Source organism: Gorilla gorilla, chromosome 1 (genome assembly GCF_029281585.2).
Source record: "Gorilla gorilla gorilla isolate KB3781 chromosome 1, NHGRI_mGorGor1-v2.1_pri, whole genome shotgun sequence".
Taxonomy (NCBI): domain Eukaryota; kingdom Metazoa; phylum Chordata; class Mammalia; order Primates; family Hominidae; genus Gorilla; species Gorilla gorilla.
Window position 1 is genome coordinate 172,555,741 of NC_073224.2, and position 23,207 is coordinate 172,578,947.

A 23,207-nucleotide genomic window follows, 5' to 3' on the forward strand; every position below is an offset into this window, starting at 1 on the left:
TAAAACAGGAGTAATAACTTTTTTTTGCGGGGGGGAGGTATGGAGTAATAACTTTCTTATAGAGTTGATGTAAGGTTTAAAGGAGATCACGTATGTAAAGTGCACCAAGCACACACTAAAACATCACGTTTTAGTATGAATATTGTTACTGTGGCCGTGGCCAGAAAGAGGTAAGAAGAGGAGCTTTCACAGACGTCTCAAAGATGCAGGTAGTCTCAGAGATGCAACAGCCCGTGAAGAGAGAAAATCTGTCAAAATGTGGAGATCTTCTACACAGCACTTGAGCTATTTCAAAAAGGTGGGAAGAGTATGGTCAAAAGCTCCTTGTCTTGGTAGGTGCCACAGAACCAGAGCCTGTGGAAGGGGGGATGAGATACGGGGTGTGTTTGAGGTTGGGCGTTGTGGGGAGGTTGCAGGACTGAGGCAGCAGGGAAACAAGTGAGGAATAGGGGAGGATTGAGAAACAAGAAAACCAGGAGGCTTGCTGCCCCATGTATGTAATATGACTCGTGTCTTCTATTTTCCCTGCTAAGGAATTGATTTAAAATCTGCTCGGAAGTTGATGATTACATTCCGCCATGTTACATATCCTGACACGCAACAATGTTTAAATTATATCGGAAATTTAAAAATTGGACTGCTTTCTATCAGGGCAGTCTGAATTAAAGAGCTGATGTCCAGTCTCCTAGTGGAGGTAGAATACTGGGCTAATGCCTGTCAGTAGCACTTACAGAGGTGTGAATTTGGTAAATCATTTCATCTCTAAAGTGGTTTCAACATTTGTGAAAAGAGGCAAACTATTTGCCTAACAAAATGTTGAGTTCAAGGTTATTCATAGCTCCTACCAAATAAGCGATGCATTTGCTACTTTGTGTTAATGGAAAAGGACTTAAAAATTATGATATATTTAAACACGGTGCTACCAAATGTGCTTAAATACGCAAATTGTATTCTTTTAATGAATTTTAATATTCTCAACTAGTATCAATGCTTTGTCATTATTGACTTCAATATTTCCCTCCCCTCACCGCAACTCCTAGCACACATGCACTCGAAATGTTCTAAAATGGTATGTACTGAGCACATGTGACTAACAAGACAGCCACCTAAGCCCTGACTCGCCGGACACGAACGGACGATTAATTGGAATGATTGTAACAGGGTTTCTATAAACAGTGCTTCCTGGAGGCTTGCCCCGCGTCTAGCGCTGCACCGTCAGGAGTTAACCACTCCTACGACACCGGCCGCCACACGGTGAGAAGCCCGGGAAAGACGCGCCACGCTCCCATGTGATAGTTTCACTTGTCTTTTTGGTTAGTTCTGCTACCCTAGTTCACGTCCCCGCGAGAGGAAACGTATTCCCCCTCACATTAGGCAGAAGAGCCTCGATTCACCGTGGAGGCTGACGGAGGGCCACTCCAGCAACTGAGCAGCTCGGACTTGGCACAGGCAGGGTCCAGCCTACCCGCGGCCGGCGCGGCGCCTCAGCAACACCCCCTCCCCCGGAAGTTTGTGCGTCTCAGATGTAAGGTCTGGGAGTCACCTTGACCCCCCTGGAGCCGTGGGGAAAGTTAGCCCTGAGCCCGAGGGGGCGTGAGTGAAACCAAAGAGCACTTTCGCGAGTCAGTTACGCCGTCACGGTTTTTTGGTTTCAGGGTAGCTGAAGACCTAGAGAGTTTAAGGGTGGCCAGAGCAGGTGGCAGGACTCCGCCCACCACCACGCTTCCCTTCCTTCAGCCCGCACGCTTCACTCCCTTCATGGGGTCCCGCCTCTCAGGCGCGCGCGAAGAGTTGTCGCGCGGTGCGTCCTGGGAATTGTAGTCCCGGCGCGGAGAGTCGCCTCATGAGAAATGACTCTGGCCTACATACCCCACAGTGCCTTGCGGCGCAGGCCGCTCCCGGATGTGTGCCTGGCGCCGGAAGAGAAGACGGCCCCCCTCTCTCGGCCCGGCCATCTTGTGGGAAGAGCTGAAGCAGGCGCTCTTGGCTCGGCGCGGCCCGCTGCAATCCGTGGAGGAACGCGCCGCCGAGCCACCATCATGCCTGGGCACTTACAGGAGGGCTTCGGCTGCGTGGTCACCAACCGATTCGACCAGTTATTTGACGACGAATCGGACCCCTTCGAGGTGCTGAAGGCAGCAGAGAACAAGAAAAAAGAAGCCGGCGGGGGCGGCGTTGGGGGCCCTGGGGCCAAGAGCGCAGCTCAGGCCGCGGCCCAGACCAACTCCAACGCGGCAGGCAAACAGCTGCGCAAGGAGTCCCAGAAAGACCGCAAGAACCCGCTGCCCCCCAGCGTTGGCGTGGTTGACAAGAAAGAGGAGACGCAGCCGCCCGTGGCGCTTAAGAAAGAAGGTAAAGCAGGGGCAGAATGTGGGGGAGACTGGGATGGAGGGAAGGAGCGAGGGGGCTGCCGGCTGCCACTTGTTTCTGGAGCTCCGAGGGTCCGCGGGAGACTTTGCCGCCTATATCCTCACGTTTCTTCACGCGACAAAAGCCAGGTCCTGCGAAGGTGCCAGGAGCGTGGTAGCCCCAAGTTCAAGCCGTCGCCGGCGAGGTTCTCGGAGCCATCCCCTTCCCGCCTCAGGTTGTGAGCAGAGGAGCGTGGTCGGAGATGAGCTGCTCCTCGAGCGCGCTCGAGGTCCTGGGAGGCTGTTGCCTTCCCGCCGGATTCCTTGGCGGGTGAGCGCATGGACTGAGGTGCGGGGAAGCCGGCCGCTCACCGAAGCTTTCCGTAGTTACGGAGGAGCTTGGGGTCCACCGCTGCTTACTGCGCAGAGCTGCTCCTTTGAGGTGCTGTTGTTTCAGGCTCCTGTCCTGCCGTGTTGTCCCACGACGGCGCGGAGTATCCCCGCTGAAAAGCAGGGGGTCGTTCCAGGCCACCAGACGTGTGGAGTAAGCTGCAGGTTGGGGTGCCGCATGTCCTTTATTGTTTCTCTTCCACCTCTCAACTGTTAGGACTTTCTCATAACTTGCTGGGGTGAGTTGAGCCGTTGGGAAATGGAGGAGTTTGGCCACACTCGAGTAAGCAGGAGCGGGAATTATGAATGAAGACTGGTGATTGCAGGACATCCCGAGGAACGTCCTCGAGTCACGATCCTCTCTCTCGACTCCCCAAACTGAATCTTTCACGTGGTGGGGTCTAGGCCTCGTGGGTGAAGTGAGTGCAGAGGCTGTCACAGCGTTAGTCGCAGCAGAGCTCTTTAGAGTTCGCAGCTTTTTTTTTCACCACATGTGCGTGAAGCATGGTCAGAGTTTCACTGGCGGTTAATAGTTGTTTCCAGGGCACTGTGAGTTTCACAGGATTGTCTTGATTTTTGCATTCGCTTTACCAGTTTGTTGCGGATGAAAAAAGCAAGTAGTTTGGAGATAAGAACGTGCATGATCAATAGCAAGCAGGTGTTGGACCTAAGGTCTGAATCTTTAAAGCTGCATTTATATGTTGAAAGTTGAAATTACCCCTTCCTGCCACGTGCTTCTCTGAAAGGAGTTGTTTCTCGTTAGCTTTAGTTGAATTCTGTAACAGTCAACTAATTTTAAAAATCAAAACAATTTTCTCGTGGTAGGATTTGTTTTAGGAGGGGTTTTTTTTTTTTTTTTTTGAGGACTTTTGTGAGGCTTGGAATGAAGAACCTCGGTCCTAGGTGGTGAATAAAAGAAAATAATTCTTGTGGTAAAATTATAGGTTGAGGAAAAATACAGTTGGAGTATTAGAAAGCATGTACATCACTTAGGCCAAGTATCTCTTCAGCCAGTTAAGCTTTATGGCAATCTAGCACAATTAAATAAATCATTTAATTCGTGTGTTAAGTAACGCTGACTTGTGTAATTATTTAAACTATGCTTAAGCTTAAGAAAGTACACGAAAAAGTTGAATCTGACGAATAATGTGTACCAGGTAGATGTGTTCACTCATTTTGAATGTTCAAAACATGAAGCATGGTTTAAATGCCTGAGTTATTTTGATCATGAAGCCCATCTATGAAATAAGCTCTTACCTGAAAAGTAGTATTTTAAGTTACAAATGTGGGGAATGATTTCATGAAGTTAGAACCAAGACTTAGGTTCACCGTTCATTGAGTCTTTCCATGGGAAAACTATTCCATGTTAGCAATCAGCATTTTCCTTAGGTCAGTATTTCAGAGCACTACAACTTAAGTTGCATAAAATACAAGCATGTAAAATACAGGAAAAGTGTTGAATGGACAATACCCGTTTTGAGATTCTACTGTCCTGTTTACTGGGAATAAATCTGTAAACAAAGTCGCTGCATGTAGTAGGAAGGTTAACCTGATTGTGTTCTGTGACATAATGCTTGACATACTTTAGACAGATATTTAATGTTTATGTTTTATGAATTAATTTTGTGGATTCTCTTGCCCATTTGAAGAACTTGAGAATTGACAGCAGAATGTCATTGAGAGTGTAGACCAGGGATTTTCTAAAGAATGAATGCCTTGAAACTAGTGCAGTTAGTGAGCTTGCAAGTTATAGATAAGTATAACAAAAGAAGCTTGCATTTTTAAATGTCAGTCTTCTTCATTAGGTAGGTTTAATACGTTTTTAAGATTCTGTAAACTTGATATTGGGTGGGGACGCCAACTATTGTTCACTTGGGTGTGTTTGGCTTGGATATTATTGCAAGGACTGGTTCCATAACTCCACCCCAGTGCACTTTATTACTGATGACATTTATTTAAATACCTTGGTGTAAGGCTAACATTTGTAGTCTATCTTGAGTATTTACAGGGAATGAACTTCAAAATTCTATTGAAGAGATTGATAGTTACTGTTTTGCTCCAGTTAACAGGCAGCAGAACAACTGGGTGTGTCTTGATGGTGTTCTACTTTCTTAGAAAGAACCAAAGTGAAGCAGCTTAAAATCTTGTAAAACCAATTCCTCAGCTGGTTTATGACTTTGTCAGAAATTGGGAATTAGAGCATACCAACAATCTTAAAGTCATTAATTTAACCATCAATCTGTTGATCCTTATGGGCACCAATAATTTAAATTGGTTGCCTTTGTGGGGTTTCAGACATTACAGGAAAAAAGTAGTAAAGGAGGAAATTAGTAAATGCTTCAGCTATCACTTAGTGTCACAAGTTTTCTTATTTCTTACATATTGCTTAAAAGGGGTCTTACATGTGTGTATTTGGTTTTTAAAGATTCTTTGAAAATAAAGATAGTTGTTAGGGCAAATTTTTTAGAGGACTCTCTCCATGCATAATAAGTAACTGTTTCCTAACTTGGAAGTACTTAGGGATGTGGGAGTGTGTACAAACATATATACACTTATATGCTATAAATTTTTAAACTTTAATAGGGGAAGATGGCCCTTTTTGTGTGCCTGTAGCTAAGAAGACCAAAAGATGACACTTTTTCTGGTTAAATGGCTGTTTTAAACGGAAGTGATGTTCTCTAATAATCCTAAATGCCATATTTTCCTTTCAGATTTGTAATTTTATAGAATTATGAGTCTTAATTGCATTTTTTTTTCAGATTAGATAGAATAACATAGTGCGGCCCTCACTTTTGTGAGGGGCCATATCTAGTGAGTGTGTTGATTTGCTTGGTTATTTGTGAATGGCTGCTGGTATTTTCTTTGGTGTTTTAAAAGCCAAAATGTACTGCTTGCCTAAAATTTTTTAAATTTAAAACTTTTTATTAAGAGACTATCTTGGAAAGTGACGGGAATAATGGTTGCCCAAATGATTTCCAAGTCAGTTATAGAAAATGCTTTTGAGGGGGAGAACTTGGCAAACTTAAATAGAAGTTTAAAACAAGTTTATTGTTTTTATTTTATTTATTTATGTATTTAGTCGGTGGTATGGATTGGAAGGTTTATTGTCTTTAAATGGCAGTTTTCGTAAGGTACTTTGTTACACATCAGAGTTGCCCAGTGTTTGCTTTTTTCCAACAGGAAATGGTAGTGGATTGGAAGACAAGCAGCTTTTGACAGTCCAGACCTAAAGTTTTTGGATTGCAAAAATAATTTGCTTATGCAGGTTATCTTATCGTTTTAGGAATAAGACGAGTTGGAAGAAGACCTGATCAACAACTTCAGGGTGAAGGGAAAATAATTGATAGAAGACCAGAAAGGCGACCACCTCGTGAACGAAGATTCGAAAAGCCACTTGAAGAAAAGGGTGAAGGAGGCGAATTTTCAGTTGATAGGTAAGTTGTTTTTTGTTTTTGAGCCAGGGTCTTGGTCTAACGTGTAGGCTGGAGTGCAGTGGTGCAAGCTTAGCTCACTGCAGCCTCTGCTTCCTGGGCTCAAGTGATCCTCTTATCTCAGTCTCCTCTTGAGTAGCTCGGACTACAAGGTTACGCCACCACACTTTGCTAATTTTTTTTGTAGAGCTGAGGTCTCACTATATATATTGCATTGGCTGGTCTTGAGCTCCTATGCTCAAGCTGTCCTCCTGCAATATTGGGATTACAGGCGTAAGCCAAAGAAGTCTTCATATTTTGTTACTTTATAGAGTCACATTTTAATGTTAAGCTATAAATTGGGCATAATTGCCAGGTAGCAGTCTGGCTAGTTGTTTCTATTAGTTTTTCACAGAAACATCTGTATGTGTGCATTGTTAAGCTTTAGATCTTTGGGTAACGGTTCAAACTTAGGTCTCTTGTAATGGAAACACTTTGTTGAATTGATAACCAATTTCTTTTTCTTTCTCTCTCCAGATACAGAGTTAAAAGGAAAATACTGTTAGTTGAAGGAAAATACTGTTGGTTTATTGTTTATAGCAAATAAATTACTTATGCAACTTAGATGTGTTTAATTTTTAAGTGTATTGGTAAATAGTGATGGACTGGATTATATGTGCAATGAATAGCAGTGGAAAAGTATATGCACTGGTAGTAATGCTTTAGAGTGCTAAAATAGTTTTCTTGTTTTGGGAGGCTGTCTTGTTCTGGTTTCCTTTGTGTTTAGAAATAGACTATTTTGAATTTTCTGAAGTGTATGTATTTAACTATTGGTTTTTGAGCCAGTAAACATGTTCTGTATTTTTGATCTTTTGGATGAATTTTCCTCATTTCTTCTGGAAACCGTGGAAGTATAATTTATTTGTTTATATTATAGACCGATTATTGACCGACCTATTCGAGGTCGTGGTGGTCTTGGAAGAGGTCGAGGGGGCCGTGGACGTGGAATGGGCCGAGGAGATGGATTTGATTCTCGTGGCAAACGTGAATTTGATAGGCATAGTGGAAGTGATAGATCGTAAGTCTTACTGGTTTTTATTTTACTTTAATATTTTAATCTATTTAATAAACAAACTTTGAATTTCTAGAACTAAAGAGTATTATGTTAACTCAGTTTTGTTAGTTCTTTTTCACATTACAGTGGCCTGAAGCACGAGGACAAACGTGGAGGTAGCGGATCTCACAACTGGGGAACTGTCAAAGACGAATTAACGTTGGTATTCTGATTTTCTTAAAAATTCTATACCTAACTAGAGGTTAATCCATACCTCTGTCAAATTTTACTTGTCTCTGGATAAGAATGAATGCTCTCTTCTGAGAGTTACTATATTACCAGATAATGTCTTATGGGATGGGTTTGGGTTAAAGTATATTGAATGACCGGTTTTTTTATATTTCGATATATTTGTTACTCATTTTTCCCCCCCCATATGTATTTGTAGCTTTTCCTGAAACCCCACAATAAGGTTATTTGGGTATTCTGATTATCTTAGTGTCCTTAATAGTTCCTATTCTAGCTTTTGACTTTGTTGTCATTACAAAATTTGATAAGCTAGTAAAGCTTCATTTTATAATTAACTGCCTTGTTCTGTTACTTTTTAAGTATGAAGTATATGAACTAACTAGTTTATATTGTTTACTTTTCGACGTCTTCTGGGGAGTATGTTTAGTAAGAAAGGAGTTAGAGAATGTGAGAGCTTATGGTATTTTTGTATGAAGAACTTTTCAGCTACATGTAAATGGACCTAGATGCCTTTCTTTTTCTTTCTTTCCTTAGAGAGTCCCCCAAATACATTCAGAAACAAATATCTTATAATTACAGTGACTTGGATCAATCAAATGTGACTGAGGAAACACCTGAAGGTGAAGAACATCATCCAGTGGCAGACACTGAAAATAAGTAAGTGGTATTGCGTGTAATAGTAATGACCCAGAATTGAAAGCACTGGAGTTTTACCAATAAGATAACCCATAGATTTAATGCTGTTACTTGATGGCTTTTTGTTTTTGACAAGGGAGACTTACTGTACCCTCATCCCTCAAAGAGTATTTAAAAGAATGCTTTTTTTTTCTTTTTTTTATAGAGACAGGGTCTCACTATATTGCCTAGGCAGGTCTCCAATTCCTGGGCTCAAGCGTTCCTCCTGCCTTGGCCTCCCAAAGTGCTGGGATTACAGGCATGAGCCACTGCACCCAGCCCTTAAAAGAGTGCTTTATGTGTATATATTTGACTCTAATGCTTTGAAAAATAGAATATTTTAATGTGGTTATTTCTGTTTGATTAGTCATTTTACCATTGTCATAGAACTGTACAAATTTTACTTTGAGATAGTTAAAACTAGAAAATGTGGCCATTTTAAGATTAGTTCTATCTTGAAGTTATTTCCAATGTAGAGTTTGGAACATAGCATTACTGGCCTGTTTTTAAATGTATGAAGAGAGCAAAGATCAGAGTATGTTATTCGCAATCTTTTTTTTTTTCTTTTTTTGAGACAAGATTTCATTCTGTTGCCCAGGCTGGAGTGCAGTGGAGTGATCTTGGCTCACTGCACCCTCCGCCTCCTGGGCTCAAATGATCCTTCCACGTCAGCCTCCTAAGTAGCTGGGACTATAGGTGCCTGCCACCAGGCCTGGCTAATTTTTGTATTTTTAATAGAGACAGGGTTTCACCATTTTGCCCAGGCTGGTCTTCAACTCCTGAGCTCAGGCAAGCCACCCACCTTGGCCTCCCAAAGTGCTGGGATTACAGGCGTGAGCCACCTTGCCCAGCCCTTCACTAACTTTTTTTTGTGTGTGTGTGTGAGATGGAGTTCGCTCTTGTTGCTTAGGCTGGAGTGTAGTGGCACTGTCGGCTCACTGCAACCTCCGCCTCCCGGGTTCATGCGATTCTCCTGCCTCAGCCTCCGGAGAAGCTGGGATTACAGGCACCCGCCACCATGCCTGGCTAATTTTTTATATTTTTTAGACCAGCTGGCCAGGCTGGTCTCAAACTCCTGACCTCGGTGATCCACCCTCCTCGGCGTCCCAAAGTGCTGGGATTACAGGTGTGAACCACCACACCCAGCCCTTCACTAGCTTTTAAAATTACTTGGTTTTTTGTTTTGTTTTGTTTTGTTTTTTTTTTTTGGAGACATTCTCGCTCTGTTGCCCAGGCTGAAGTAACAGTGGCGCTATCTTGGCTCACTGCAACCTCCGCCCCCTGGGTTCAAATGATTCTCCTGCCTCAGCCTCCCTAGTAACTGGGATTACAGGCGTGCATCACCACGCCCAGCTAATTTTTTGTATTTTTAGTAGAGACAGGATTTCACCATGTTGGCCAGGCTGGTCTCAAACTCCTGACCTCAGGTGGTGCATCCGCCTTGGCCTTCCAAAGTGCTGGGATTACAGGCATGAGCCACCACGCCTGACCTAAAATCATGTTTACTTTGCCAGTTAATTTGTTACAGTATTGTGGTTTAAAGTCTTGGATTACAGGTTATTTAGGACAGTGATTCCTAACCAGAAGCACATTCAAGTTAGTTGGGGGGTGGGAGGGGCAGATGTTTTCTAAACTTTTTCTTTTTTCTTTTTCTTTTTTTTGAGATGGAGTTTTGCTCTTGTTGCCTGTGCTGGAGTGCAATGGCGTGATCTCGGCTCACTGCAACCTCTGCCTTCAGGGTTCAAGCAATTCTCCTGCCTCAGCTCCTGAGTAGCTGGGATTACGGGCATGTGCCACCATGCCCGGCTACTTTTGTATTTTTAGTAGAGATGGGGTTTCTCCATGTTGGTCAGGCTGATCTCTGACCTCAGGTGATCCGCCCTCCTTGGCCTCCCAAAGTGCTGGGATTACAGGCGTGAGCTGCCGCACCTTAAACTTTTTCTTTTCTTCAGGAAGAATTTGCTCTTATGGTGAGCACTGTTAATGATGGGAATATCATATTCCGTGGATTTGTTGGGATAAGGAAAAATGATATACTATTGGAGGGAGTAGATAAAAATACATGGTATTGGGTGATGTTTTGAACTTGGTAATAAAAATTTATGCAAAACTATAATGGAATCAATTTTGCATAATAAACAATGAAATTGTGATTGGTGCCTTAACAAATGAACCCTATGCAACGTTAAGTTTCTCATAGTGGTCAACACAACTTTTTTTTGTTTGTTTCTTTGAGACACAGTCTCCTGTCTCCCATGCTAGAGTGCAGTGGCGCGATTTTGGCCATTCTGAAGTTCAAGCGATTCTCCTACCTCAGCCTTCCGAGTACTGGGACTACAGGCATGCTCCACCATGCCCGGCTAATTTTTGTATTTTCAGTAGAGACATGGTTACACCATGTTGGCCAGGCTGGTCTTGAACTCCTGGCCTCAAGTGATCCTCCCGCCTTGGCCTCCCAAAATGCTGGGATTACAGGTGTGAGCCACCATGTCCAACCACAACTGTTTAATAGAGCCCATGTTCAATCACTCAGTGATCTGCAAAGATTATAACTGTTTACCAAAAGGTACTAATGTATTGATAGGCTATTGGTAGCAAATCCTTAGCTCAGTGCCCAGGAGTGAAACTGAGGGTGTTTGGTTTAAAGAAAATAATTATCCATCACATTAGAACTGTCTGTAATCTTACTCCAGACTAGGGGAGAATCTGGGCATAGCATATGGAAGTATAAATTTAAGAAACACAACATTGGCTGACTTTGATGAACTAACTTATATATAGCTTCCAGAGCTTCTGTTTGGTTTTTATTTAATCCTTGCAGTAATTCCTGAAAGGTAGGTGTCATGCCTCCATGATATGATAAAAGGTATGCTAAGTTCTATTCCTGGCTGTGTCATAACATATGGGTAACCAGGACTTTTTTTATATTCTTTAGATTTCTCATCTGTAAAATGACTAGGTGGACTCAGTACCCAAGATCCCAAGATCCTGTCAATTCAATATAAACTTGCTCTAGGAAGTTTTTTAGTTTTTTTGTTTTTTTGTTTTTTTTGCAGCATAGATGTAACTGGAGGAACTTTTAAGATAGCATTTGTCAAACAGTAAAGGGCAGCATCCAGGGAGATATTTGAGCTCTAAGGCTAACTGAATCACCTGCTATCTTTGGAAAGAAGCAGGGCTCCCCAAATAGCAAATGACTTGTTTGGTGACAATTGCAAATTGAGATTATACTAAAATAATGGATCCTTAGGCCTGTGCTTTGTTTCTGTAAAAAGAGGAAAGGATCATATTCTATAGTTATGACCTGAGAATTATATTTGGAAATAAATGGTTTAGTATTAAATAATGAAACCAGTGTGTGTTTGTGGATAGTTCTATTAGTAGTGAACCCGTGGCCTCCTTTCCATATACAGGTTGGTTTGAAAATTGGAGTATAAGGATTTTAGGATTTGTAGAAACATGGCTATTGTTTTGATTTGCTCTAAGTGCTAGGTGCTGAAACAAAGCATAGAGGAACAGTTCTTTTATATTCCAAAATTTGAACCCTGGTTGCTGACAGACATCCTAGAGGATTACCTTCTTGTATATTATTAAGAGTTACATATTGTGGGGATTATGGAAATTAAAAATGTGGTTTAGGAGAAGATAGGCTGAGGATTTTACATAAGAGGGTAGTTTTTAAACAAGGTAGTGTTTTTAAGAAATGTATATTTTAGTATTGGTAAAGCCAGTTCTAGATTGTATTGCTGATAAATGATCATTTAAGAGTTCATAAGTATGAATTCCATATTCCTTGCAAACACTGAATTCGTGGTCTCTACCAAGTTGCTTAGTTACATAGGAAACTAGGATACCCTCATCCTTGAATAATCTTTCTCTAAAAGATTACAAGGTTAATTTTCTCAATTAAAATCATAAATTTAAAATACTTTTATGTAATATCAGCTCTCTACCAGGTATAAAACTTGAAAACCTTTTCACAGGGAGAATGAAGTTGAAGAGGTAAAAGAGGAGGGTCCAAAAGAGATGACTTTGGATGAGTGGAAGGCTATTCAAAATAAGGACCGGGCAAAAGTAGAATTTAATATCCGAAAACCAAATGAAGGTGCTGATGGGCAGTGGAAGAAGGGATTTGTTCTTCATAAATCAAAGAGTGAAGAGGTAAAACTAAGTTTTGTCGTGTTTGAAAATGTTCAGATGTGACTTGAATTGTATTTATAATTTTTGTTTTAAAATTTCACATGGGTTATTTGTCTGTAAAAAAAAGGTTTACATAGGATCATTTGGGGCAGATAATTTGCTTTATAAGGAAAATAAACTGTATTATCACATATTCTAAGAAATTTAGTCCTTTGATCAATTTGTAATTATGTTTTATGTGGTAGAGTTACTTTTTCCTAAAAAGCTGTTAGTGGAGTATCTTGTAGTTATTGGTGTTCAGAAATATGATAGTTCTTTTCAAAGTTGTGGTTGTATTTTTGAAATCTTGCCAAACTGGGGATCATTAAAGGGCTGTGGTATTATGGTGTTAGGTTGAAATCTTGACATTTTCATATGGTTTAACCTAAAATGTAAGTGACTTCATTTAGAATTCAACTTTTGAAACTGTCTGCCTATACCATATATAATGGCCAGGACACTCAGTAAATGGCAATGTGCATTTTGTCTAAGGAATGACGACTTTAAAAACCAAAGTATATGTGGGTTTTACTTAAGAAACATGGAAACTAGTGAAAATACAATTGACTTGTTGAACAACATGAGGATGCTAGGGGCACTGACCCCGCAGATCAATGCACATGTAACCTTTGACTCTCCCAAAACTTAACTACTAATAACCTGTTGACTGAAAGTCTTAGTGATAACATAACCAGTTAACACATTTTGTATGTTGCGTATTATATACTGTGTTTTTACAGTAAAGTAAGCTAAAGAAAATGTTGAGAAAATATATTTACTGTTCATTTAGTGGAACTGGATCATCACAAAGGTCTTTATTTTGGATAGGAAGAAAAGGGATTGGGCTTGCTTGTCTCAAGACTGACAGAGGCAGAATGTTGAAAGCCACGTTGTTCAAGGGTCAACTGTATTGGAGAAAGTCACATTGATGGCTTTTGATCGGTAGCTTCCGTTTAAGCTTTGGGGTGTGTTCTTAGAGGAATGTTTCAGTGCGGCTTCCTGTTTGGCTTTAAAAACTCATACAAGCCCTAACTATATTATTTCTTCTCCTAAATTCATTTTCTCTGTCAGCTTCCTTTAACCTTTTGACATTTGTGTTTGATTATTCATATCATAAATTGGGCTGTGCCAGAAATCCAGACTGAGTTTTATCATCCTAAGGTAAAGTTAAATTAAAATATTGTGAGGGCAAACCCTTTCAATAAGGTATTAGTTATTTTTATTTTTTTTGAGACAGTCTGGCTCTGTCGCCCAGGCTGGAATGCAGTGGCACCATCTCTGCTTACCGCAACCTCCACCTCCCGGATTCAAACAGTTCTTGTGTCTCAACCTCCTCAGTAGCTGGGATTACGGACACTCGCCACCACGCCCGGATAATGTTTGTATTTTTAGTAGAGATGAGGTTTCATCATGTTGGCCAGGCTGGTCTCAAACTCCTGGCCTCAGTGATCCCCGCCTGCCTCAGCCTCCCAAAGTGCTGGGATTATAGGCGTGTGCCACCATGCCCAGCCAATAAGCATAATTTTTTAAACTGCAAAATGGCTATAAGACAAACTTGGAAACATTTTAAAATAAAATGGAAGTTAAAAGATTAAAAGTTTTTTTTAGGTTTAGAGATGATTTTTAACATTTACTTCATATGAGTAGTAAATGAGGACATTGTCTTTTTTAAGTCCTGTAGAAAAAAAACTGCATTAGAACACGTGGTTTCAGCCAGGCGCAGTGGCTCACGCCTGTAATCCCAGCACTTTTGGGAGACTGAGGCGGGCGGATCACCTGAGGTCGGGAGGTCAAGACCAGTCTGACCAACATGGAGAAACCCCGTCTCTACTAAAGATACAAAATTAGCCCGGTGTGGTGGTGCATGCCTGTAATCCCAGCTACTCAGGAGGCTGAGGCAGGAGAATCACTTTAACACAGGAGGCAGAGGTTGCAGTGAGCTGAGATCACACCACTGCACTCCAGCCTGGGCGACAGAGCAAGGCTGTCTCAAAAAAAAAAAAAAAACCAAAAAAACAACTCTTTAACTTTCACATGTCTTCATTCTCCTGACAAATGTGAGGTAGTTAAGGGGAAGGAAGAAACTATTTACAAATGGAGAACTGTGTTACCGTGTTATTGACAGAGCTCAGAGTTTTTGTTTTCTGCTCCTCATTCTCTGAGTGCTCTAGAAAAAAGGTTGGACACAGTGGCTTACACCTGTAATCCCAGCACTTCGGGAGGCTGAGGTGGGCAGATTGTTGAGTTGAAAGTTTGAGACCAGCCTGGGCAACATGGCAAAACCCTGTTTCTACAAAAAATATAAAAATTATCTGGATGCGGTTGCATGCACCTGTGGTCTCAGTTACCTGGGAGGCTGAGGCGGGAGAGGATCACTTGAGCCCAGGAGGCAGAGGTTACAGTGAGCCAAGATCGCATCACTGCATTCCAACCTAGTTGACAGAGCAAGACTGTTTCAAAAAAAGGAAAAAAGAAAAAAAGAAAAGGATCCTCCTGCCCTGACTTTATCCCAGTACAGTTTCTTGGTATCTGCAGGGGATTCGTTCCAGGACCCAGAGATATTAAAATTTTCAGATGCTCATGTCCATTATATAAAATGGCATAGTATCTGCATATAGCCTAAACGCGTTTTCCCTATACTTTATTTTTTATTGTTTCTATTTTTTAAAATATAGAACAATTTACAGTTTTGCGTGTCATCCTTGTGGGGATCATGCTAATAATCTTTGTATTTGTTCCACTTTTGGTATATATGCTGCCAAAGTGAGCACTCCCTCATACACTTTATTTTGAGACAAGGTCTTGCTCTGTCATGTAGACTGGAATGCAGTAGCATGGTCACAGCTTACTGCAGCCTCAACCTCCCCGTGCTCAAGCGATCCTTCTAGCTCAGCCTCCTGAGTAGCTGGAACTACACACCTGTGCCAACTCCTGGACTCAAGCAGCCCTTCTGCCTATGCCTCTCAGAGTGCTGGGATTACAAGTGTTAGCCACCACACCTTCCCTACTTTTTATTGTTATATGGTTGGTTGGTTTTATTTTTTTCTGAATATTTTCGATCTGTGGTTTGCAATAAATTGAAAGCATTGGTTTGAAATAGCGAACATTTAAAAATCACACAATTAGTATATATAATTGATTCTAATTTGCTGGTGTTTTGTGAATTTGTTTTTATGTTTCTAGCCTCCTTTAAAATTTGTATTAGAACATTCTATTGCCTTACAGTGTGTTGGTGTGGTACAAAGGAGTGACATTTAATACTAGTATGAGTTCATGTAAGGGGTGAAAACATGGATAAAAACAAAAATTTATTTGTACTTTAAAGGCTAGTTATTAACAGCTGTAATATTTTAAGTTGAGTCTAATGGAATTGTAATAGTACAAGTTCTAATGAAAGAACAAAATGTTCTTTATCCCTTTAGAAAAGAAGATTTCTTACATGTATTTAGGAAAAGAAAGCTGTACTTTCAAGTCCTATAAGTAACAGTTTTCAACTAGAAGATTAAAACCCATCCCAAGCGTACAAGAAGACATCAGGCATGAAGCAGTATAGAATTGTGTGGCTTTTTGCTTTTTTCCCCCAGACTGGGTCATGTATCTTAAACACAAATAGAAAAGAGGATCTGAATTTCACAAACATGACTTCATTTTTAAGAAGTTTCTAGCTGGGCATGGTGGCTCATGCCTGTAGTCCCAGCACTTTGGAAGGCCAAGGCCAGCGGATCGCTTGAGCCTAGGAGTTTGAGACCAGCCTGAGCAACACTGTGAAAACCTGTCTATAAAAAATACAAAAAAATTAGCCAGGTGTCATGGCATGTGCCTATAGACCCAGCTACTTGGGAGGCTGAGGTGGGAGGATCACTTGAGCCTGGGAGGTGAAGGTTGCAATGAACCCAGATCATGCCACTGCACTCCAGCCTGGGTGACAGAGTGAGACCCTGTCTCAAAAAAAAAAAAAACAAAGGTTCCTGTGACACATTTAAGGTGTGGTTTTATTTGTGCATAGCTTTACAAGATTCCCCTCTTTATGTAAAGTGTGTAGTGTTTCACTTGAATTTGTAGCTCTCCAATTTGTGTAGAAAAACATAATGGTTGTGTATTAACAGAAAATGCTTCTGAGAAGTTTATATGTAATAAGGTCTTTACCCTAGTTGTAGTTGGAATAGTGTAGAACAGAGGTTTTCTTTTTGAGTGTTCTTTTTAACTTCAGTGTTAGTGCTAGTAGTAACCTTATATGTCATCTCTCCAGAGGTCTTCATCAAGGATTCACATTGGAGTCCTGATCTGAAGGGCATATTTAAAATGTACTTGTCCAGATTTCACTGCTAAAGATTATGATTCAGTAGGTCTAGGATGGGCTTCAGCCATTTGGGTTGATTGTGATAGCATACATGTCTTTAGTTGAGGACTGCTGATATTACCTGCAATTTTGAGATAGAGAAAAGTGCAGGAAAATCTTCCTCCAGGATCACTAAAGCTGAGCCCTAGCTTGTTACCTATGGAGGCATTGAGACATTTGTTCACAGAAAGTACAGTTTGGATTTTTGGTTTTTTTTAGAAGAAAGCTCATTATTTAGAAATTTTGCAATGTTACTTTTCTACTAATAACCCAATCATCTTCACTTATATTTTTAGGCTCATGCTGAAGATTCGGTTATGGACCATCATTTCCGGAAGCCAGCAAATGATATAACGTCTCAGCTGGAGATCAATTTTGGAGACCTTGGCCGCCCAGGACGTGGCGGCAGGGGAGGACGAGGTGGACGTGGGCGTGGTGGGCGCCCAAACCGTGGCAGCAGGACCGACAAGGTAATTTAAGACTTTCTTTTCCTTTTACATAATTTAAGGACCTCTTATAAGTCACTGGCTGGGTCAGACTTATGTCACTTTTGGGAACATAAGTAGAAGTAGTAGCAGTGTCTTTAAGAAACCGCATGTTAGGTTATATTTATGTTTAAAGCACTTAAATGCCTTTTTGTGTAGTGCTGTTAGTAGTGTTAAGTTACCACCCTTTTGAGTTCTTTCTAGGTGCCGATCATGGTGCTGGGCTAGGCATTTTATGTACTTAATGTCATTTAATTCTTGTTACTGTGATGACATTCTCATTTTCCAGATGAGAAAATTCTGGTACAGTGAATCAGGTTAACTCTTGGCCTTTGCTAAGGCTTACCTGAAGACCAATCTGTTCACTTAAATAATTCCTAACTGCTTTTTAAAAGGTCTCCACTTAATAACCATTGTGTTCGTTGTATAATTCCTCTTACGACACTTAGGATTGTTGACACTTTTTTCTTTTACTAGACTCTTCTGTGAGAGCTGGGATTCATTTTTGGCTTACTTTCTATAATCTCTCCAATGCCTTGAACAGTATGTGGCACAAAACAAGTTCTTAGAGAAATATTTTGATGAATTCCCAAGTAATTGATAGATATGAACTCAGATCTGATGCTTGGAAACAACCATAATGTCCTCCTAAATTCTCAACACCTTACACACAAATTTGGGGACCCACCTGCTTGATTGAGTCTGTTTTTGATGATTACAAGGGTAACTTACCATTGCCAGTGTAATGATACTTTGTTCCTCCCTCTAAGACCAATCTTTTTTTTTAAGGTGGTGGTTGTGTTGATGGGCTTTTCCCATACTTTCTTTTTTAGTTCTGTTATTTATACTTTAGGCTATAAAGAGCAGTTTGGATTCCTTTTTTCAGACTTTCAACCTTGATGATTATTGCTACTTAGATATTAGTTTCTTAGCATGCTTTCACATTGGTGCCATTCTTATTTAGCAAGTGGAAAAAGTATAAGACTACTGAACAATGCGAATTCACATACATAATTGCTTGTGAATCTACTTGTATGGTTTATTGGAAAAAGTAAAACAACTGGGCTGGGTGCACTGGCTCATGCCTGTAATCCCAGTACTTTGGGAGGTCTGGGTGAACAGATCACCTGAGGTTGGGAATTTGAGACCAGCCTGGCCAACGTTGTGAAACCCTGTCTCATTAGCCAGGGGTGGTGGCACACCCCCGTAACCTAGCTACTTGGGAGGCTGAGGCACAAGAATCACCTGAACCCAGGAGGTGGAGGTTGCAGTGAACTGAGATTATGCTACTGCACTCCATCCTGAGCAACAGAGTAAGACTGTCTCCAAAAAAAAAAAGAGAAAAAGAAAACAACCCATATTATTACTCTGGAATGAAAATAGGCCTTGGTAGAAATTTAGGACAGGGCTCATTGCAAATACATGTATTTTTTTTTCTGATCCATAATTTTGTCTTGATACATTTTACCTAGAATTTTAACAGTAGGATTTTTTTTTTTTTTTTGAGATGGAGTCTCACTCTGTTTCCCAGGCTGGAGTGCAGTGGCACAGTCTCGGCTCACTGCAACCCTCGCCTCCCGGGTTCAAGCGATTCTCCTGCCTCAGCCTCCTGAGTAGTGGGATCACAGGTGCCTGCCACCACACCCAGCTAATTGTTTAAATTTTTAGTAGAGACAGGATTTCACCATGTTGGCCAGGCTGGTCTCAAACTCCTGACCTCAGGTGATCCACCCGCCTTGGCCTCCCAAAGCGCTGGGATTACAGGTGTGAGCCACCGTGTGTGGCCAACAGTAAGATTTTTTTAGAGTTCTGTCTTAATGTAGACACTAGCTAACAATGTAATTTTGAAGAACTGAGAGAACTGTGGTTAATTTTGGTTTTTCTTTTTCAGTCAAGTGCTTCTGCTCCTGATGTGGATGACCCAGAGGCATTCCCAGCTCTGGCTTAACTGGATGCCATAAGACAACCCTGGTTCCTTTGTGAACCCTTCTGTTCAAAGCTTTTGCATGCTTAAGGATTCCAAACGACTAAGAAATTAAAAAAAAAAAGACTGTCATTCATACCATTCACACCTAAAGACTGAATTTTATCTGTTTTAAAAATGAACTTCTCCCGCTACACAGAAGTAACAAATATGGTAGTCAGTTTTGTATTTAGAAATGTATTGGTAGCAGGGATGTTTTCATAATTTTCAGAGATTATGCATTCTTCATGAATACTTTTGTATTGCTGCTTGCAAATATGCATTTCCAAACTTGAAATATAGGTGTGAACAGTGTGTACCAGTTTAAAGCTTTCACTTCATTTGTGTTTTTTAATTAAGGATTTAGAAGTTCCCCCAATTACAAACTGGTTTTAAATATTGGACATACTGGTTTTAATACCTGCTTTGCATATTCACACATGGTCAACTGGGACATGTTAAACTTTGATTTGTCAAATTTTATGCAGTGTGGAATACTAACTATATGTATTTTAACTTAGTTTTAATATTTTCATTTTTGGGGAAAAATCTTTTTTCACTTCTCATGATAGCTGTTATATATATATGCTAAATCTTTATATACAGAAATATCAGTACTTGAACAAATTCAAAGCACATTTGGTTTATTAATCCTTGCTCCTTGCATGGCTCATTAGGTTCAAATTATAACTGATTTACATTTTCAGCTATATTTACTTTTTAAATGCTTGAGTTTCCCATTTTAAAATCTAAACTAGACATCTTAATTGGTGAAAGTTGTTTAAACTACTTATTGTTGGTAGGCACATCCTGTCAAGTGAAGTAGTTTTATAGGTATGGGTTTTTTCTCCCCCTCCACCAGGGTGGGTGGAATAAGTTGATTTGGCCAATGTGTAATATTTAAACTGTTCTGTAAAATAAGTGTCTGGCCATTTGGTATGATTTCTGTGTGTGAAAGGTCCCAAAATCAAAATGGTACATCCATAATCAGCCACCATTTAACCCTTCCTTGTTCTAAAACAAAAACCAAAGGGCACTGGTTGGTAGGGTGAGGTGGGGGAGTATTTTAATTTTTGGAATTTGGGAAGCAGACAGCTTTACTTTGTAAGGTTGGAACAGCAGCACTATACATGAAATATAAACCAAAAACCTTTACTGTTTCTAAATTTCCTAGATTGCTGTTATTTGGTTGTAAGTTGAGTATTCCACAGAAAGTGGTAATTATCTCTTCTCTCTTCCTCCATTAGAAAATTAGGTTAATAATGGATTCCTATAATGGGAGCATCACCACTTATTAAAACACACATAGAATGATGAATTAAAAAGTTTTCTAGGATTGTCTTTTATTCTGCCACATTTATTGATAAACAGTGAAGGAATTTTTAAAAAATTTTTAAGAATTGTTTGTCACGTCATTTTTAGAAATGTTCTACCTGTATATGGTAATGTCCAGTTTTAAAAATATTGGACATCTTCAATCTTAAACATTTCTATTTAGCTGATTGGTTCTCACATATACTTCTAAAAGAAACTTTATAAGAGTTACTTTTTGGATAAGATTTATTAATCTCAGTTACCTACTATTCTGACATTTTAGGAAGGAGGTAATTGTTTTTAATGATGGATAAACTTGTGCTGGTGTTTTGGATCTTATGATGTTGAGCATGTTCTGCACTGGTGCTAATGTCTAATATAATTTTATATTTACACACATACGTGCTACCCAGAGATTAATTTAGTCCATATGAACTATTGACCCATTGTTCATTGAGACAGCAACATACGCACTCCTAAATCAGTGTGTTTAGACTTTTCAAGTATCTAACTCATTTCCAAACATGTACCATGTTTTATAAACCTCTTGATTTCCAGCAACATACTATAGAAAACACCTGCTACTCAAAACACAACTTCTCAGTGTCATCCATTGCTGTCGTGAGAGACAACATAGCAATATCTGGTATGTTGCAAGCTTTCAAGATAGCCTGAACTTAAAAAGTTGGTGCATTAGTTGTATCTGATGGATATAAATTTGCCTCCTAGTTCACTTTGTGTCAAGAGCTAAAACTGTGAACCTAACTTTCTCTTATTGGTGGGTAATAACTGAAAATAAAGATTTATTTTCATGCTCACTTCTTAAAAGTCATAAAAACAATCAAATAGGATCATGTTTATTGTCCTGTGTTTCCTGGTTTCTGACCTGTGTGCACACCCCTTTGTGTTTATAATTTTTAAATTGAATTTTATATGGGGTTTTTATTTGCTAAAAACCAGGCTGTTGAATCACATTTGGGAAGGGTACTTATCTTAATGACTAATGACTTAATTGGGAAAGTTGAATTCTTGTAAAATACAAAATCCAAGGACTTCTTGGATTTAATCTAATTGTCACTTCTTAGCAGATCACTTTCTTGATAATGAAAGTTAAGCATACTGAATGCTACTTTTGATTGACAAACTGGCTATGATAGTCTAGGGGAAAAAATCCCTAAACAGATAAAGATTCCTAAAGTAATGGTGGCAGCTGATGTTTCAGTGAACTTTTATCTTGATGCGTTTAAATGGAAGTAATGCCAGAGCTGACATTTTTAAGGCATTTTTACAGCTTGTATTGAAATGATTGGAGACATGATTTCTTTATTAGCTATTTTGAGACCTGTGGAGTTAAGCAAGAATTTTAAAAAGTGGCACCATATACATCTAGTTAGTTCCTTTACTCTTATTTTTTTAAATAAAAGTAGTACACATCATTTCCAGGGTTGTAAATATATTTGGGGCTTGTTTTTGGTATGGATTTAAAAGGAGGATATTAAGTATTCATTCTAATTTTGTTATTTTTCTAGTTGCCAGAGATGGTTGCACTGAAATAGAACAGGGAGTTGCATACAAAGCCTAAATGTGTATTGGATTTCAAAAATACTAGGTTGGTGCAATTGGTTTTGTACCAACCTCACATGTCTTTAGGAAAGTACCATCATGTGGAAGGAAACAACAGGTGTTAAAAGGTTCAAAGGAATGAGAAATAGGAAGTTGGTAGAACCTAACTGATGTTGACCTTAGAGGTAAGATTATTCAGGTATATTAGTGGACCTCTAGTCCAATGGTATAGCAAATTCCAGGGATCTCAGGTGCATGCAATTTTACTTTCTAAAGTAAACACTTAGAAAATAGATTATAACCCAGACGTTTTGGATTATACTGAGACAAATACGTAAATAAGTTTTAGCAAGTCTGAACATGTACAAGCGAGATCTTCAGGTTAACTATGAAAAGCCCAGAAACTTCATTATTTACTGTGCTTTGTATGGCATAACTGGTAACAAGGCAGTAAAATGATACATATTTGAACTGGACCATAGTAATTAAATGATTTATCAATATCATTTGCAAGATAATTGTCAGGTTGAGTTAATAGTAAGTGGCAGCTTCCCAGAAATTTGGGGTATTTGGCCTAAGCTGTGCCCTGGGATTACCTCTTCATCTTCCTTGACTTTTAAGTTCAAATTTGGAGGTTATGTGAAGTGATTGAAATAAATCTTTCAGGCTGAGGAAGTCGGTAATTTCAAGAATATAGTGAAAACAAGGTTGTAATCAAAACATGAGAAGCTTAAGTTTAGGAAATGGTTAGAATATAAATTGCTAAAGCCATCAAGATTTTGACCACAGATGAAAATATGAACACTGGAAATGAGCGCCATTTAAATGAGATGCTGTATGTAAGCCAGGGGTCAGCAAAGTTCAGCCTGTGACCTGTTTTGTGTGTGGGTGTGTGGGTGTGTGTGTGTGTGCGTGCATCCCTGAGTTAAGAATGGTTTTTAGGCTTGTATAGGATTAAAAAAAAAAACCCACAGAAAAATGTAGGCAGCCCAGCATAAGATACCGCCTTTCACAGAAATGTTTGCTGACCCCAGAACTGTCACTCTCGGGTTACAAGGGTTTGTTTTTTTGAAACAGTCGGGCTCTGTCACCCAGGCTGGAGTGCAGTGGCATGATCTCAGGTCACTGCAGCCTCCACCTCCCGGGTTCAAGCAATTCTGCCTCAGCCTCCTGAGTAGCTGGGATTACAGGTGTGCACCACCACACCCAGCTAATTTTACAGGTGTACACCACCACAC

The 23,207-nt window shown here is 40.0% G+C and overlaps 1 protein-coding gene and 1 non-coding gene across 5 annotated transcripts; one reads left to right on the forward strand and one right to left on the reverse strand.

Annotated features, from left to right (window-relative positions):
- The first annotated feature begins 1,239 nt into the window (after positions 1–1,239).
- SERBP1 (SERPINE1 mRNA binding protein 1) lies at positions 1,240–21,224 on the forward strand. 4 transcript variants are annotated; one of them, XM_004025942.5, is made up of 8 exons: positions 1,240–2,352; positions 6,022–6,172; positions 7,086–7,226; positions 7,332–7,421; positions 8,031–8,108; positions 12,110–12,287; positions 16,941–17,114; positions 19,021–21,224. In XM_004025942.5, the coding sequence occupies exons 1-8, from the start codon at positions 1,851–1,853 to the stop codon at positions 19,075–19,077; spliced, it is 1,371 nt and encodes a 456-aa protein (XP_004025991.3). In that variant the 5' UTR covers positions 1,240–1,850; the 3' UTR covers positions 19,078–21,224. The 4 variants fall into 4 exon arrangements, with proteins under 4 accessions (XP_004025991.3, XP_004025992.3, XP_004025993.3 ...); XM_004025943.5 differs by having other exon boundaries at positions 1,393–2,352; positions 7,986–8,108; XM_004025944.5 differs by having other exon boundaries at positions 1,781–2,352; positions 7,350–7,421; positions 7,986–8,108.
- On the reverse strand, positions 14,971–15,076 carry LOC115932232 (U6 spliceosomal RNA). Its single transcript, XR_004068547.2, has one exon. It is a non-coding gene; the product is annotated as a U6 spliceosomal RNA (small nuclear RNA).
- Positions 21,225–23,207: the final 1,983 nt, after the last annotated feature.

Excerpts from the sequence above, each read along its gene's own strand:
- SERBP1 (XM_004025943.5), top strand. The coding sequence starts at position 1,851 with ATGACTCTGGCCTACATACCCCACAGTGCCTTGCGGCGCAGGCCGCTC. Across the intron at positions 6,173-7,085 it reads GGCGAATTTTCAGTTGATAG|ACCGATTATTGACCGACCTA; the intron begins GTAAGTTGTTTT and ends TTTATATTATAG. Across the intron at positions 12,288-16,940 it reads ATAAATCAAAGAGTGAAGAG|GCTCATGCTGAAGATTCGGT; the intron begins GTAAAACTAAGT and ends TTATATTTTTAG.